General features: G+C 36.4%; 1 protein-coding gene across 3 annotated transcripts in view; it reads right to left on the bottom strand.

Moving 5' to 3' along the window:
- The window catches only part of EYA3 (EYA transcriptional coactivator and phosphatase 3), a 96249-nt gene that overhangs the window by 65712 nt on the left and 12691 nt on the right, over nucleotides 1-17846 (bottom strand). For all 3 annotated transcript variants that reach the window (XM_068968539.1, XM_068968540.1, XM_068968541.1), the window contains exon 2: nucleotides 9054-9154. In XM_068968539.1, coding sequence (XP_068824640.1) covers nucleotides 9054-9086 — 33 coding nt within the window. In that variant the 5' untranslated portion in view covers nucleotides 9087-9154. The remainder of the gene's footprint in view (nucleotides 1-9053; nucleotides 9155-17846) is intronic.

Below are 17846 nucleotides of genomic sequence, written 5' to 3'. Positions count from 1 at the left end.
AGTGTGCTTAGCCAAATTATGAAAACTTAAAAAGTGTTTCAAGTTTGCAAAGTACAGAGAGTACTGCCAACCCACTACAAGGAGTTAGGTGTGCGCAGAGGCAGGAAATCTGCTGAACAGCTTTTTTTTTAGGCCATGGCGTGCAGCATGCAGGATCTTGGTTTCCCAACGAAGGACTGAACCTGTGCCCCCTGCACTGGGAGTCTTAACCGCCGGACTACCAGGGAAGTCCCTGCTACTAAACAATTTCAAACAAACATATTAGGTGGGAATATAGCTATTAAATATGATTAAATTTAAAATTTCAAAGTAAATAATAAATACAACATAAATCCCGGGTCCATTCAATTTCTCATGGACATCCTATTCTTCATGAGAAAACATGGCAAAATAAATAGAACCAAATACTTCTGGATCCTTGCCTATGGCATATCAACTGACATTATATAATGCTGCCTTAACTTTCATAGGTGCCAATAAAGATAAAATTAATAAGGGGTATTAAAAAATCCCCTATGTTTACAAACAAAATTACAAAAGTATATGAAGAAAAAGGAAACAAAAACAAAACCATTGAGGTAGATAAACCCTTAGTAAACATGATATTAAATTAAAAAGCCATAAAGGAGAAAATAGGCTTATTTTACAAAAATTCAAAACTTCTGTATGATAAAAGATACCATAAACCAACCAGGAGGTAAAGCGATTTCAGGACGGTAAATACACTGTGACAAAAGAATTTAACTGTATTACAAATACGTGACATAACCTCAATGAAAGGTGTGGGAGAAAAATGCACTCATGTAATAATGCTGGAAAACTGTTTGACTGGAAACTGCAAGGCTTAAGACAAGAAAAATTCAACTTAATACAGGCTCTTATAAGAAAATGTGCTGTCCTTCCCACCTGAAGATAACAGCATTTATATAATCCAGATAATAAAGTCATTTTCCAATAGTGGTGATGAATTTATGCTTAGTTCACCCAAAGACTCTTTGCAATCAAAGAAATGAAGTTAAAACAGTCTATGGTTTACACACAGTAACCCATACAAGGAAAACTAGAACAATGAAGAATCTAACTTATCATAGTCTTCATTTTATTAGAGCCACAGAGTAACAAATTTAGCTAGAAAACTCTCAAAAAAAAAAAAGCCCTGGAGCAAAATTTTAAAATATATTCATAATGGCCTTTCAAGGAAGAACTATGCTTTTTCATTTTTTATCTACTACACTGCCAGCTCAGTAGAGTGCTGCTGCTGCTGCTAAGTCGCTTCAGTCGTGTCCGACTCTGTGAGACCCCAGAGATGGCAGCCCATCAGGCTCCCCCGTCCCTGGGATTCTCCAGGCAAGAACACTGGAGTGGGTTGCCATTTCCTTCTCCAATGCATGAAAGTGAAAAGTGAAAGGGAAGTCGCTCAGTCGTGTCCGACTCTTAGCGACCCCATGGACTGCAGCCCACCAGGCTCCTCCACCCATGGGATTTTCCAGGCAAGAGTACTGGAGTGGGTTGCCATTGCCTTCTCCCTCAGTAAAGTACACAAATAGAAACAGAGAAAATGAACCTAAAGACATGTCTACCAAACAAAGAAGTCAGGGGGTGGAAAATGTGCTCCCAGCTAATTCTGTACCTTTCATGACCCACTGTTCGCCTTGATTTAGGCAATTCTGTCCTCCTCTAAGTCAGGGATAGGAAATATGGTACCTTGGCATAGAGGCATTAAACTATCCTATTAAACTAAACTAATAAACTATTAGTTATCCTTTTTATAAAAAAAAATTATTTTTACTTTATTTTACTTTGCAATACTGTATTGGTTTTGCCATACACTGACATGAATCTGCCACGGGTGTACATGAATTCCCAATCCTGAACCCCCCTCCCACCTCCCACCCCATATCATCTCTCTGGATCATCCCCATGCACCAGTCCCAAGCATCCTGTATCGAACATAGTATTAGTTATCCTTAAACTAACTCAAAGGATACAGATTTCATTGGATTACAAAAGTATGGGTTCAAATAACACAATCCAGAAATGGACAAAAAGTAAAATCGTGCAGCTACTTTGGAAAACAGTCTAGCAGTTTCTCAAACAGTTAAACATAAAGCTGCCATATAATCCAGCCATTCCATTCCTGACTATATAGCCAAAGAGAAATGAAAACATATACATACAAAGGCCTGGACATGAATGTTCATATCAGCATTATTCAAAACAGCAAAAAAGGGGAAACCCAGTGTCCATGAATAGATGAATGGATGAACACAATAATGACAAATAAAAATGATGAATGATGAAATAAATTCATATAACTAAACATTCAGCAATAAAAGGGAATGAAGTATCAATACTTGCGCGTGCTAACACAGATAAACTTTGAAAAGATTATGCTAAGTGAAAGGAGCCAGTCACAAAGGACCATATAACTCCATTTATATGAAATACTCACGAAAGGTCAACAGGAAAGTAAATTAGTAGTTGCCTAGGATTGGGGGGAGGGCAGAATTGAGGGGTGACTGCTAATGGGTACAGTTTCTTTTTGGAGTGATGAAAATGTTCTAAAATCAACTCTGGTGACAGCTGCAAAACTCTGTGAATATACTAAAAACCATCCAATTGGATACTTTAAAATGGATGTGAATTATATCTCAATTACTAGAGCTGTCATTTAAAAAATGACATTATCTTATGGACATATTATAACTAAAGGTTACTAAAGGAAGATATACTGACAAATTCATGAATCAGAGTTCTATTTGTGCCTCTGCTTAAAAACATAGCAACAACAACAAAAAATCATGCTTTAAATATAGCAGAGCAAAAATAAATAAATAAATAAATAAATATAGCAGAGCAAAGGAATACAACTAACACAACATACAAATTCAGAATATACAGGTTCAAGGCTCAGTTCTGAGAGTTAATTCACTGTGTGTCTACCTCTCTGAAAATAAAACATGACTATCTACTTCAAAGACCTGCACTGAAAATGAAACTGGTGAAGGGGAGTGGATAGGGAGAGAAAGAATGAACGAGCAGTTTATGAAAAGATAAAGTAATACACAATTGTTATATTAAGAAATACCACTTTCTAGATAAGAAAATTACATTACGGATCTCAAATGTCACTCCAGAATTATTCTGAGATGCCTTACAAGTATATAATTATTATGCTTCTTAAGTTTTAACAAGAGGCTAAGTCATACTAGAGCTTGATCAACTGTAATCTTGGGGTCAATAAATACAACAGAAGTCTGCATGAAGTCTTAAAAAGGAAGACGTCTGTGTCAAAATTTATCCACCACTGTCCAACAAAGCATATCATTCTCTTCACAAGAAAGTTATACTGTATGTTCTAGTAGGGCAAAGAGTTTGATCATAACCTAGATGAAATCACACACACACACACACAAATTTAACATTATTTTCTTTGATCACACTTACCAATGGGCAGTGGCAATGTTAGTCACTCAGTTGTGTTTGACTCTCTGCGAGCCCTTGGACTGCAGCCTGCCAGGGCTCTCTATCCATGGAATTCTTCAGGCAAGAATACTGGAGTGGGTTGCCATTCCCTTCTCCAGGGGATCTTCCCAACCCAGGGATCGAACCCAGGTCTCCTACATTTCAGGCAGATTTTATATCATCTGAGCCACCAGGGAAGCCCTTACCAATAGTCATCTAATTATTAATTTGACTTCCAGAACTTGACATAAGGAAATCAGCATATAGGGAGTGAGAATAAGCATTCCAAATGACTAGAAAGGTAAATACCTGTGGCAGAGACAACTGCCTGTTCCATCACTGCATACGGAGCATGACTTGCAATGGGAGGCAAGAAATGTGTCTTTTTAAGGTCACAGGCTACCAGTTCAAAAGAGGTCACAACTGGATCTAGTAGAAACTAGTGAGCATCAGATCCTGGACTTGATCTGGATGCAGCAATGGATGGAATTTGGGGCTGTTTCTCTTAAGAGAAATGTATGGGGAAAGGAGTCACATATTGTTTTTTACATCAGAAAATCAAACAGGTGAACCAAAGAAAAGATTATGGTAGATTCACACATAAATATTCACTAGTCTTTTTCCTCTCCCTGGTTACACAGGATGCTATAGACTGAATGTCTGTATTCGGCTCCCCCCCAACCAATTCATATTTTGAAATTTTATCCCCAATATGATAACATGTGCAAGTGGGACTTTCGGGTGATAAGATTATGAGGTGGAGCCCTCATGAATGCGACTAGTGCCCTTATAAAGGAGACCTCCTTTGCTATACAGCAAAAATATAGCAGTCTATGAGCCAGGAAGCAGGCCCTTACCAGACACCAAATCACTTATATGTTTGGAATCTAAAACATGATACAAATGAATTTATCTATGAAATAGAAACAGACCCACAAACATAAAGCACAGTCTTGTGGTTGCCAAGGGAGAGGGGAGTGGAAGAGCGGTGGACTGGGAGTTGGTGATTAGCAGATGCAAAGTATTATATATATGTATAACTGAATCACTTTGCAGTACACCAGAAACTAACACATTATATACCAACCACACTTCAATAAAATAAAATTTAAAAAAAATCATGACTTTATCATTATCAACTTGGGATAGGACCATTCTTTCCACTGAAGCCTTAGATCTCTACTACACTCTCTGAAAATTTTCCTCAACATCTGACATTAACTCTTCTTATCCTAGTTATTTTTAACAGTTAATACATGTTTTACATTTTCTGTATTTATCTATTTTGCACCCATTAATCACAGGGCCAAACTAAGAGCCAAAGTTGCTTATCTCCCCTGCAATCCAGAGCCTATATTTTGAACCATATTCTGAACTATATTCCCCTGCTCTAAATAAACCTCCAATCCTAAATAAACAATTACCCTGCCTTACCTTGCCGTTCAGTTCAGTCGCTCAGTCGTGTCTGACTCTTTGCGACCCCAGGTGTGCTGAATTGCAGCACGCCAGGCCTCCCTGTCCATCACCAACTCCCGAGTTTACCCAAACTCATGTCCATCGAGTCAGTGATGCAATCCAGCCATCTCATCCTCTGTCGTCCCCTTCTCCTGGCCCCAATCCCTCCCAGCATCAGGGTCTTTTCCAATGAGTCAACTCTTCACATGAAGTGGCCAAAGTATTGGAGTTTCAGCTTCAGCATCAGTCCTTCCAATGAACACCAAGGACTGATCTCCTTTAGGATGGACTGGTTGTATGTCCTTGCTGTCCAAGGGACTCTCAAGAGTCTTCTCCAACACCACAGTTCAAAAGCATCAATTCTTCAGTTCACAGTTCAATTCTTTAGTGCTCAGCTTTCTTCACAGTCCAACTCTCACATCCATACATGACCACCAGAAAAACCATACCCTTGACTAGACGGATCTTTGTTGGCAAAGTAATGTCTCTGCTTTTTAATATGCTGTCTAGGTTGGTCATAACTTTCCTTCCAAGGAGTAAGCATCTTTTAATTTCATGGCTGCAATCGCCATCTACAGTGATTTTGGAGCCCCCTCAAATAAAGTTTGACAGTGCTTTCACTGTTTCCCCATCTATTTCCCATGGAGTGATGGGACCAGATGCCATGATCTTCACTTTCTGAATGTTGAGCTTTAAGCCAACTTTTTCACTCTCCACTTTCACTTTCATCCAGAGGCTTTTTAGCTCCTCTTCATTTTCTGCCATAAGGGTGGTGTCATCTGCATATCTGAGGTTATTGATATTTCTCCCGGCAATCTTGATTCCAGCTTGTGTTTCTTCCAGTCCAGCGTTTCTCATGATGTACTCTGCATATAAGTTAAATAAGCAGGGTGACAATATACAGCCTTGACGTACTCCTTTTCCTATTTGGAACCAGTCTGTTGTTCCATGCCCAGTTCTAACTGTTGCTTCCTGACCTGCATATAGGTTTCTCAAGAGGCAGGTCAGGTGGTCTGGTATTCCCATCTCTTTCAGAATTTCCCACAGTTGATTGTGATCCACACAGTCAAAGGCTTTGGCATAGTCAATAAAGAAGAAACAGATGTTTTTCTGGAACTCTCTTGCTTTTTCGATGATCCAGCAGATGTTGGCAATTTGATCTCTGGTTCCTCTGCCTTTTCTAAAACCAGCTTGAACATTCTGGAAGCTCACGGTTCACGTATTGCTGAAGCCTAGCTTGGAGAATTTTGAGCATTACTTTGCTAGCGTGTGAGATGAGTGCAATTGTGCGGTAGTTTGAGTATTCTCTGGCATTGCCTTTCTTCGGGATTGGAATGAAAACTGCCCTTTTCCAGTGCTGTGGGCACTGCTGAGTTTTCCAAATTTGCTGGCATATTGAGTGCAGCACTTTCACAGCATCACCTTTCAGGATTTGAAATAGCTCAACTGGAATTCCATCACCTCCACTAGCTTTGTTTGTAGTGATGCTTTCTAAGGCCCACTTGATTTCACATTTCAGGATGTCTGGCTCTAGGTGAGTGATCACATCATCGTGATTATTTGGGTCGTAAGATCTTTTTTGGTACCTTACCCGTAGAAACCCCAAGTAAGACTGTGGCCTATGCATTTCCCTACGATACATTCTAGGATTGCTCTATGCGTCTCTGCCTCCTGAATGACACTGGTGCTCTCCCTGGGACCCTTTGTGGCATGCTATGTCTCTTATTTCTAAGAGAATTATAACAGTCAACTTTCCTCTCAATGGCACTGACCTCTCTGTGTTGTCACTCAGTCACCTCTATAAATTAAGACCCAGGTATAAACCAATTAAAAATATATATATATATGTCCCGTGACAATCACCATTTACAGTCAGCAGAAAATTTTTATTTTTTTTAATTAAAAAATTTTTTTGGCTGCACCACGTGGCTTGTGAGATCTTAGTCTCAGGTATCATACCCATGCCCCTGTTAGTGGAAGTGGAGATTCCCAGCCACTGGACCACCAGGAATTCCCAGAAAATCTGCTTTTAAACCACTTTAATTTCTCACCTCTCTGTGAAATAACAATCAGGTTTTGCACACCATGTTATAGAAACTGAACACAATGACAAGGAAATGAAGCAGAGGGGGAAAATGACTGACCAACAGGTCAGCTTCACAATTCTCACTACCTTAAATAGGTAAGGAGCAACTAACAATACTCATTTCAGTAGTATGTCAACATTTACATAAGCCTTTCGAAACTATGACTAGATGTTTGTCTTACAACATTAAAAACTCAATGACACAATCTTCCTTGATACATTCAGTGTCTCTAATTTAGCTATTTGTTCTTACAGTATGTATCTTTGATACATCACTGAGGATGATTTTTAACCCTACCATTTCCCTGATTATTAATGTTCCACCAGGGATAGGGGAATGACTTTTGAAATGTTTCAAAAGGACATTTTACCAAGTGCTTAGGTCTTCCTAGCTTTATACTCAAATGAAGGGACTAAAAGAGTAATGGGAAAGGAATCACTGATATGCATGTCTCAACATAAAGTAAAATACTTAAAATATGTTAGAGGACTTTATCATTTAAATGGAAGCTTTCATTGATGTAAAGAATACATCCAGAATATGAAAAACATACTCTGTTATCTGCTTTCAAAATTCAAAGTTTTTTAGGCTGGACTTTTACTGAGAGGTAAAAATGTACCACTCACTATTCTCTTAAAATAAAATGCAAGAGGCTTATTTAGGAGAGCAAACTGAATCAGTATTTATCTTATTTCAGAAAAAGAAGCTCAACTAAAACGAAAAGATTCTTTAACAAAAAAGTATTTTAAGAGAATGATTACTATGTCTTCCTTTTTTAAATGCTATGGGTTAAAAAAAAAAAAAACACACTTAAAAAGACCAAAAGAAAAAAAAAAAAGAAACCATGGTAAGGCAATAATCTGAGGCACTCAAGTACATTTAAAATTAATTTATGTTAAATGTTAAATTTAACATAAGAAATTAAGAATTCAACTTATTCTCAAGGGGCTTATCTATTTTAAAGAATTAGCCAGTGGTCAAATTATATTTTCTTCAACTATTACCACTTTAAAAAATTTAGTCAGGGAAATTTAGGCAAAAATAAAACTAGATTTTCTAGCAGAAATGGTATATACTGTTTGGTAAATGTCCTCTTTTATTTTCTAAAAACTTTAAGAATACCATTGCTTTAAAAACGACAACAATTTATTTTATATTGGAGTATAGCTGATCAACAATGCTGTGATAGTTTCACGTGGACAACAAAAGGACTCAGCCATACATATAGATACACGCATTCTTCCCCAAACTCCCCTCCCATCTAACACTGAGCACAGTTCCCGGAGTTATACAGTAGAACCTTGTTGGTTATCCATTTTAAATATAACAGTGTATACATGTCCATCCCAAACTCCCTAACTATCCCTTCACACCATCCTTCACTACCGACAACCATAAGACTGTGAGTCTGTTTTGTTTTATAAATACGTTCATCTGTATCATTTCTTTTTAGATTTTACAAATAAGGGTTGTCGGGGCTTCCCAGGTGGTGCTAGTGGTAAAGAATTTATTTGCCTGCCAAAGCAGGAGACATAAGAGATGTGGGTTCGATCTCGGTTGGGAAGATCCCCTGGAGGAGGACAGGACAACTCCATTCCAGTATTCTTGCGTGGAGAATCCCATGGACAGAGGAGCCTGACAGGCTACAGTCTGTAGGGTCCCGAAGAGTCAGACATGACTGAAGCGATAGTCATGTTTTAGCAGCAGCAGCAAAAAGGATGTCACATGATATTTCTTCTTTGTCCGACTTCACTCAAGTTGACAATCTCTAGGTCCATCCATTACTGCAAATTCGCCACTGCTTAAAATGGCATTTCTAAATACAATACTTATTTTGTAAAGCTGAATTTTCTAAGCAGACTCTTTGGCATTAAGTCAGCAAAATATAAATTTAAGAACACTGTTTTCTTAGAAGAATATTATTAAGGAGTCCTTTCCTCAATTTTATTTCTAACTTAGAATCTGCAGTATAACTGAATAATATTTAAAGTCTCTTAAAATTAGCCTTTCTACAATCAATTTTAAATTGTTCAAGGAAATACTTACTGGTTGCTCTGGTAAATCTTGCTCTTCTTCCATTAGGACCAATATTTCTTTATTACACTTTTGTGACTGGATTGCAAGTGTCTCCCAGCAGTCTTCACAATCTGTTTTAAAAAGAACGGGGATTCAACACTTTATGTACTCTTAGAGCATTATCATTGAGGCCATCAGAGAATAATTTTTAAAATATTTTGCTACCTCAATCTTTCTACGTAAGCTCTAATCTCAAATCTGCACGTGGCTTTTCAAAATTGACATGCTGCACCAAGTCAGGTAGGTTTACCCGACTTTATAATACCTTGCAAAAGCCAACACGTGGAACCACTTCTGCTGTACTTAAAACATGGTTACTATAGTGCCCAAGGCATTAAACACTACAACAGCCATGTTAATGAACTAAGACACAATTTTTTAAAAATCTGGGTTACGTTAAAAATTTTAAATATTAGCCGAGCCAGTCAACAACTTATGGTAACATCCAGCCTGCTTTAATATGGACTATTTACATAACTGCTAACACACACAGGATCACGTTAAATAGTAGGTAAACTGAAACATCGAGTGAATACTTTCACAACCAACTATCTGTATATATGTAATTAACATAAAGGAAAATTCAACTCTTTTGGATCTATTTTAATAATGCAAATAAATAAAGTGAAATATTGAATCATAGAATTAAGGAAAATAAAAATGAAAGCTAGGATCCATTTTATCCTGAAATTACGAGCTCCACTAAATGTACCACTTAATCAATTATTAAAGCAAAGCCTTTACTTTCTCAGCCCCTGCTCTTCCTGCTCTGATTTCCAAACTAAGAAGAAAAACAGAACTCTAAGCCCCACATTTACTGATGAAAAAAAGAAAGTGAAAGTGGCTCAGTCGTGTCCGACTCTTTGCGACCCCATGGACTATAATGTCTATGAAATTCTCCAGGCCAGAACACTGGAGTGGGTAGCCTTTCCCTTCTCCAGGGGATCTTCCCGACCCAGGGATCAAACAGGGTCCCCTGCGTTGCAGGCGGATTCTCTACCAGCTGAACCACCAGGCAGCCCACACTTACTGGTAAGAACACCTTATTGTGTCCTGCTGCCAGAACAGAAAGATGTTAGAAAACGACATGATTATAAAAACTAAAAACTCATTTCTATTTAACAAAAATGAGAATAGCATTTCTCCAAAACACGTGACTGTTTTTGCTTTTAATTAAGGTCACACCTGTTTTCACTTTTTACCAACCACTTTAACCAACTTAACATACAAAGCTAAATAAAGCGAGTAGAGAATCTTGTTGCAGATGTAATGAATAAAAAGGGAACTGAAAAACTTCAATCGTGCCAATTTACCACCACTCCACTTCTATTGCTATATCCTGGTACAATCCAACATACTTTAGGGGCACACTCCAGAATGCGGAAAGGAGAGAGAACACGTGTAAGGGATACAATCAGATGCACAACTGTCCAGCTCTGACACAGCTTTCCTCCCTGCCCTGATCTAAAATGTCAAAAGAAAAAAAAGTTTGAAGGTCAGAAGCACTTGATGCTCAATGCACTCACGTGTAGCTCATCCACAAAGCCTCAAAAGCTAAGTTCTCAAACTACATGACGTCGATAACTAGTGCTGCAGAATTACAGTGCGCAATAACTAAAGCTCACAGGAGCTATCTTCCCTGCACTTGTTCTGCTCTGCTCAGGAGAGCATAGCCAACGTGACGTGAAACTGATTCACAATTATGAAAGATGAAACGTTTTAATGTTTTACCAGCTTATATCTGTTTTAGTTTTAAAATGAAATGTCCTGTCTCTATGGGATTTTTACAGAGCCAGTGTACATAATGCACATATATGACTTTATCCCGAAACAGGAAAATAGCACCAAATCATTAGAGAAATGTAATGCCTTTAAATACCTTATTTGTTAAAATTTTGTGTGACCAGCTCTCACCTAAACAAAAAGTGATAATATTCTATGTCTTACTTAATTGAAGGCTGTAACTGTAATGATTGAATCTCTAATCAGTAGATTCTCAGCAAAGGAGAGTAAAGGGATAGTCTTCCTCTCGGAGGAAGGGTTATAAATCTACTCCTGAGCAAGAGGAAGGGAAGAAAAATAGTGTTAAAAAAAAAAAAAGAGGGTACTGTACTCAATAACATGTGCTTTCCTTATTTTCTTTATTTTAAAAATATGAACAATATTAAAGGAGAACACAGATCTCTTTTATAGATCTAAGGGGTCATGGGTTTTAAAAGAGATACTACTCTTAATAGCAGGGAAATAAATTCTCAAGCCATACAAAACTAAATGGTAAAATCTTGAATTTTGCTTTTTAGAAATATGGTAATACTACAGTGATTTTACAACAGAAAGGGAATAGCTTCCTAGTTTTCTTGAGATAAATCCTATGGCAAGTTGCAAGAAAACTTTCGTTAAGAGAACGATTGGAAGACAATCCTTTCTACTTCTACTTTTTTCTTTGAAAACAAGTACCCTTGGTTGTTTCCATCTTAAAAATTACCTTTATCTTTTTCATTTTTCAACTGAGAAGAATAAAGGGTCATAGATAATTTTTACATTTGAAAAAAACTTTAAAAATCAAGCAATCTGTGAACACCAATAATTTTGATAATTTTACAATGAACAAAAAAAGCAAACTACAAAGGATGCATAGGACTTAGTGCTGCAGAATTTCTGGGATTCTGCTGGCATGTGATATATGTGAAGTCTGTAAACATACTCTGGTACACTTGTATATAAAATATCTTAATAATGACTATAACATGTGATTCCATCACAGCATGCATTGTGGTTAGTTGCTCAGTCGTGTCTGACTCTTTGTGACCCCACGGACTGTAGCCTGCAAGGCTCCTCTGTCCCTGAGGATTCTCCAGGCAAGAGTACTGGAGTGGGTTGCCATGCCCTCCTCCAGGGGATCTTCCCACCCCCAGGATCGAATCCAGATCTCCCGCACTGCAGGTGGATTCTTCACTGTCGGAGCCACCAGGGAAGCCCAAGAATCCTGGAGCGGGTAGCCTATCCCTTCTCCAGGCGGTCTTCCCGACCCAGGAATCAAACGGGGGTCTTCTGAATTGCAGGCGGATTCTTTACCAGCTGAGGTACCAGAGGAGCCCCAAGTAAGATACTTTCCATCAATATAGTATTCTTCCTTCTTTCCAATAATTTGTTAAATACCTGAATTATACTAAATAAAAGAACACAAGTATTTATCATGTTCCTAGCATTTATCAATGTGCTAATAAAACTTTTACTATTAAGACCTTACATCATTTTCTACAAGTGGCACATGCTTACAATAGAAAGTCACATTTACTAACCACCAAATGAAAGTGCTATATAACACAGACAAGGTGCTCCAGTACTTGATAATAATAAAAGTACAGAATTACCATACAAATCTTAGTTTTCTTACTTTCGTGTACTGGCTCTGAAGTTTAACTGCATATTTTGTTTGTCTTTTTGTTTTGGGGTGTTTCTTTTAACCATTAATATAACCTGACATTATTTTACATTCAGTGAGATTCATCTTTTTAAATTCAGTTCAGTTTAGTCGCTCAGTTGTGTCTGACTCTTTCCAACCCATGAAGACTGCAGCATGCCAGGCTTCCCTGTCTATCACCAACTCCTAGAGCTTGTTCAAACTCATGTCCATTGAATCAGTGATGCCATCTAACCATCTCATCTTTTGAAACATTCAATATCTTCTGAATTAAAATATCCAATAATATACAATGGCTTGACTTAGAAGTGGAAAGCAGATTCTTAATGTACTGTAAATGAATGTAATTACAACTTACTCAAACAGTCAAACAAAACATATCCTGAGTGCATTTTTTGTTTTAAGTACTTTTAAGCATTTGTTTCAAGTACTTTCATACTTTTTAAGCATTTGGATAGTAACAGCTTTTCGTAATTTTCCAGTTTCAATTCTTACTACTGACTTTTAATTAAACCCCTTTACCATTTTTGGAGAGAGTTAATATCCACATGCCTTCATGGGCAGAAATCTGGAAAAACTATAACTAAAGGTGGTGCCACTGGTAAAGAACCTGCCTGCAAATTCAGGAGACGTAAGAGACATAGGTTCAACCCCTGGGTCGGGAAGATCCCCTGGAGGAGAAAAGGCTATCGAAGTTTCCCTGGGGAAAATGAACAGCCTGCTTTCCAAAATTAAATAAACCTCAGCAAGAATAGTTATAAGCATCAGTAGCCTGAAGAAGTTATCAAGAAGTAGGTAACTGGCAAATGTTTACCATGCTGTCCTCAAATATAATTACACATATACATTGAAGAATGAAAACAAATAGCAAAATACCCTCTTCTATGTGGCCTGAAGAAAACTGCTTCAAGTACTGTTATTCAACAGTAACTGAAATCTTCTAAAGGGGATCTATCAATTAATTTAGAAACAAGTGTCCTAAAACCCAAAGTACCAACATAAAGCCTAAAGATATCTCTTCAAATTAAATTTATAAACTAGGAGGCCTCATAAAGCAAAATCAGAAAAGATCTAACGAAAATGGCTCAAGAAACATAAGAAAACATATCAATGGTCTCTTGCAGAACAGTACTTAGTAGTAAGTATCGGTGGGATGATACTAAAAGCTAATTTGGGTATCATAATCTATAGAATCTATACAGGATGTTTCAAATATATAAACAAAGGTTTATTCTAATATGTACAAACTTCTTACTGAAATTAGACAAAAATAATGATGGGTACCTTGGAGGAGAATAACAAAGTCAATTAAGGAAGATCAGTCCTACATCAGTCTTGAAAACTACAGTGGGAAGGATAAGAGACCTATTGATTACTGAGCATGTAAAACCCACTACATATTTTTACATTTGTTGTCTTACTTAATTTTATCTCCACAACCATCTTAAAACACAATTGGTATATCTTTATATCCCCTATGGACAGGGCAAGTGGAATTCAGAAATTTAAACAATCTACCTGAGGTTAATAGCAATCATGTTTCAGCTTAAAGTAGAACTATATCAAATAAGGATAGTAGAGGATAGTGGTGCAACATTGTAAATGTACTTAATGCTATGGAATGATATACTGAAAATGGTTAAAATTATTAATTTTGTTATGTATACTTACCACAATTTAAAAAAAATACAAGAAGATCCACGAGATTAGAAAGACCAAAATAATGATCAAATCTCCAAAGTGCTTAAAGTGCAGAAAATCCTTATTTAAATATTGTCAGAAAAACTGAGGATAATGTGGAGAAAAACATATCCATACCATACATTATGAGTAATTCTAAATACATGAAGAACTAAGCATTCAAATAATACTGGAGAAAATGGAATAGCCTATTTATCTCATCTGTGGGAAAGAGATTAAATTTGGGTCAATAAAAGAAAGCATAAGCAACAAACCAACAGATCTGGTTTTGTAAAACATACTTTAATGCAATGAAAAATAACAACTGTAAGAGTAAAAGGATATAAACAAATGGAAGCAATACCTGCAGTAATTATGACAGATAAAACTTCATGTCTACAACATTTACCCATCTTCTATTATGGGGCAAAAGGATACAGACAATTTAGGTAACAACAAAGATCAAATCAGCACTCAGGGAAAAAAGATTCTCACTACTAACTGAATAAATTTTAATATGAAAAAAACCCACTTCACATATATTAGACTACAAAAAATAAACAACAAAACCTAAAGTTATCTGAGACATAAGAAGAAAAGAAATATTCAGGCCCTTGTTGTAAAACTGTATGTATCTTCAGACTGTTCTCTGGTTAGAGTATAAAAGATGTCATAAAATTGCCCATGGCCTGATTTATTTTTCTTGGATTTTCCCCCCAAAATTAAATACAGGGTAAAAAGCTGAATCTATTTTAAAAATTGAGTGTTTCTTGCTCACAGAAATGAAAAATTAGAAACAATCAACATGTGGAGAGATTTACCTAAGCTGTAATTCTACATTCTGTATTAAATGAAATTGTAAATTTTTTTTAAGCTGTGCCAAGCGGCATTTGGATCTTATAATTCCCTGACTGGGAATCAAACACACACCCCCTGAAGTGGAAGGGTAGAGTCTTAACCAATGGACCACCAAGGATTTTGCTGTAACCTATTTCAATACAAGCCCATTTAAAAGGTGAAAAAAAAAAGGTAAGATTTTACACTGATTATAGCTTATAATAATAATTTAATAAGACTCAAAAGCAGATACAAAGGGATACAATTTGGATGTCTTAAGGTTTGTACATGCGTGCATGTCTGCTTAGTTGCTCAGTCGTGTCTGACTCTCTACAACCCCATCAACTGTAGCCCGCCAGGCTCCTCTGTCCATGCAATTTTCCAGGCAAGTATACTGGAGCCAGTTGCCATTTGCTACTCCAGGGGATCTTCCTGACCCAGGGACTGAACCCACATCTCTTGCACTGGCAGGTGGATTCTTTACCACTGCGCCACCTGGGAAGCCCAGAGAGCAGCATGCTTCTTCATAAAAGCATTTACTAAACATTTAATTTAAAATTTTGTAACACTATGCTAAACACTGTATCAAGAAAATTACTAAATAGATTATACAGAATGATACTAGATAATCAGAAATTTTTGTCATTAGAAAAATGTGACTTTTCTAACTTAGTAAATACCTTTTTAGTTTTTTTGCATGTATGTCTTTCTTTGGAACTCTCTTTTTTGTATTTCCTGGGTACAGCCTTAGAATTCTTTCTCAACATAAAGTATTCATTGAATAGCTGAAACCAGAAGAAAAATACTGAAGTAGAACACAGGATAGAATATGCTGGTATTTAAGACATATTCAGAAAGAAATCATAATTACTTAGGGTGTTTTGCCTGCTTTCAAAAATTCATGTCAGTGTTGAAAATGCCATTTAACTAAACACTAAATTGTATATATCAAACAGGGTAAAAATATAAAGTCTTCATTAATTGAACCAGTAAAAGCTGTTAATGTTAACTTCAAGCAACAAAGTAAACAAGAGTAAATTTTAGGAATTTACTCTTTTCCTGGATAAAGACTCTTAACTGAAATAATTTTCCCAGAGGCTATTATTTTCTGGTTGTTCTAAAATGATGGAATCGACTCTAAAGAGGCCAGCAGTCTCAAACTCTGGAATCTTCTCTGAATGCAACTTAAAAAGGATAATACACAAATTAAACTTAAATCACTAAAAGAAAAGTATATGCTTACCAAACAAACTTCAGGATAACATTATGAAAGTTTTGTTTTTTAAAAAATTGTAATTAAAATTGCATTAAAACCACAAATTAATTTAAGGATGAGTTTACAATACTGAGTTCTATGTAAGAACAGAGTATATTTCCAGTTACTTGATATTTTTTTTAGTCTCTTAGCAGATCCTCTACATTTCTTTGTGCTGGCATTTTATCTTTTTGCTTTGTTATATTTTCCATTATATTTTCTAAAGAAGTTACTTTTTATATACAGGAAAGTTGTTAATATTGGTACATTAATTTTGTAATCTCCCATGTTACCGAAGTCTCTTATTGTTTCTAACAATGAGAATAGTAAGATGGTTGATTCTTGAGTTTCATGTAAAATATATTTTCCCCATTTGCATAAAAATAGTTCTTCCTCCTTCCCCAATATTAGCCTCTTTATTTCTTCTGCTTGCCTAATAATATTCTTATACCTCCACTATAATAGTAATTAACAGTGCTAACTGTTGAGCATTCTTTTCCTGTTCCTCACCTTAATAAGAATACATCTTGCATACCACTGCTAAGCTTGACACTGGTGATCTTCTGCCATCCACAAAAATGACCATATGGTTTTTCTCTTTACTATTAATATAGTATGTTACTAGATTTCTGAATATTGAACCACATAATGCACTTAGTTCAGAGATGAACCTCTTGCATTGTAAAGTATTATTTTAACGTACTGTTGAATCTGTTTTCTGGTACTGAATCCATGACATTCAATAACTATCTCCAATTTGAGAGGGGAAAGGCTATTTGTACAGGGTGAGTTCCCATTCAGGTCAAATACAGTCTTGCAAATGAGGTCTTTCAAGGAACCACTAGAAGGTCAAATAATAATGTTTCTCTGGGAACAGGGCTTTAAGGAGCTCCATTCTTGCTCTGCCCCTTCCAGTGGCTTCCAGGATGCTAGTTTTCACCATGACTGTGGGCTGTTGGTTTCCAAGGCTGGAGCTAGAGAGAGGAGAATGGGAACAATGCAAGCTAAAATGCTACAAAGTTCACTGCTTTTGCTGAGATTCAGCTATTTTTCTTGACTAAACATTGAGATTGCTGCAAGCCTGAAGTTAATTTGCAGAGTCCTGAAAGAGTTGACTATTTTTGCCAGTATCCTCACTGCTTTTATGGAGAATTTTCAGAGGTTCTTACTCTGCCATTATTGTTGGTATCCTCTGCATTTGAATTCCACTCAATCTTTATACTTATTAATGTGCTATTCACCCTTTATGATTCTTAAAATGTCAATATTTATTTCCTTTTATATTTCCTCTGAAATTACTAATAATTCTTACCTTTAAAATCTATATTACATTACACTAAATTTAGTATTTTATACTAATTTATATTACATGATACTAAATTCATACTGTTCACTATTTCCTTTCGTGCTGGATGCATTTGGTACCTCTTTCACAGCATTAATTTCCCTTCAGTGGCTGATAAATCTAGGTTATTATTAGTTCATATTTGTAGTTAGGAGTTTCAACTAAGCATTTTTTTCTGAGTGGCCAAGAATCTTTGTTCATCTATTATCATATACAGGTTGT

This window comes from Capricornis sumatraensis, chromosome 3, assembly GCF_032405125.1.
Source record: "Capricornis sumatraensis isolate serow.1 chromosome 3, serow.2, whole genome shotgun sequence".
Taxonomy (NCBI): Eukaryota; Metazoa; Chordata; class Mammalia; order Artiodactyla; family Bovidae; genus Capricornis; species Capricornis sumatraensis.
Note: the sequence above shows the minus strand (reverse complement) of the source record. Positions and strands in the feature narration are given on the sequence as shown.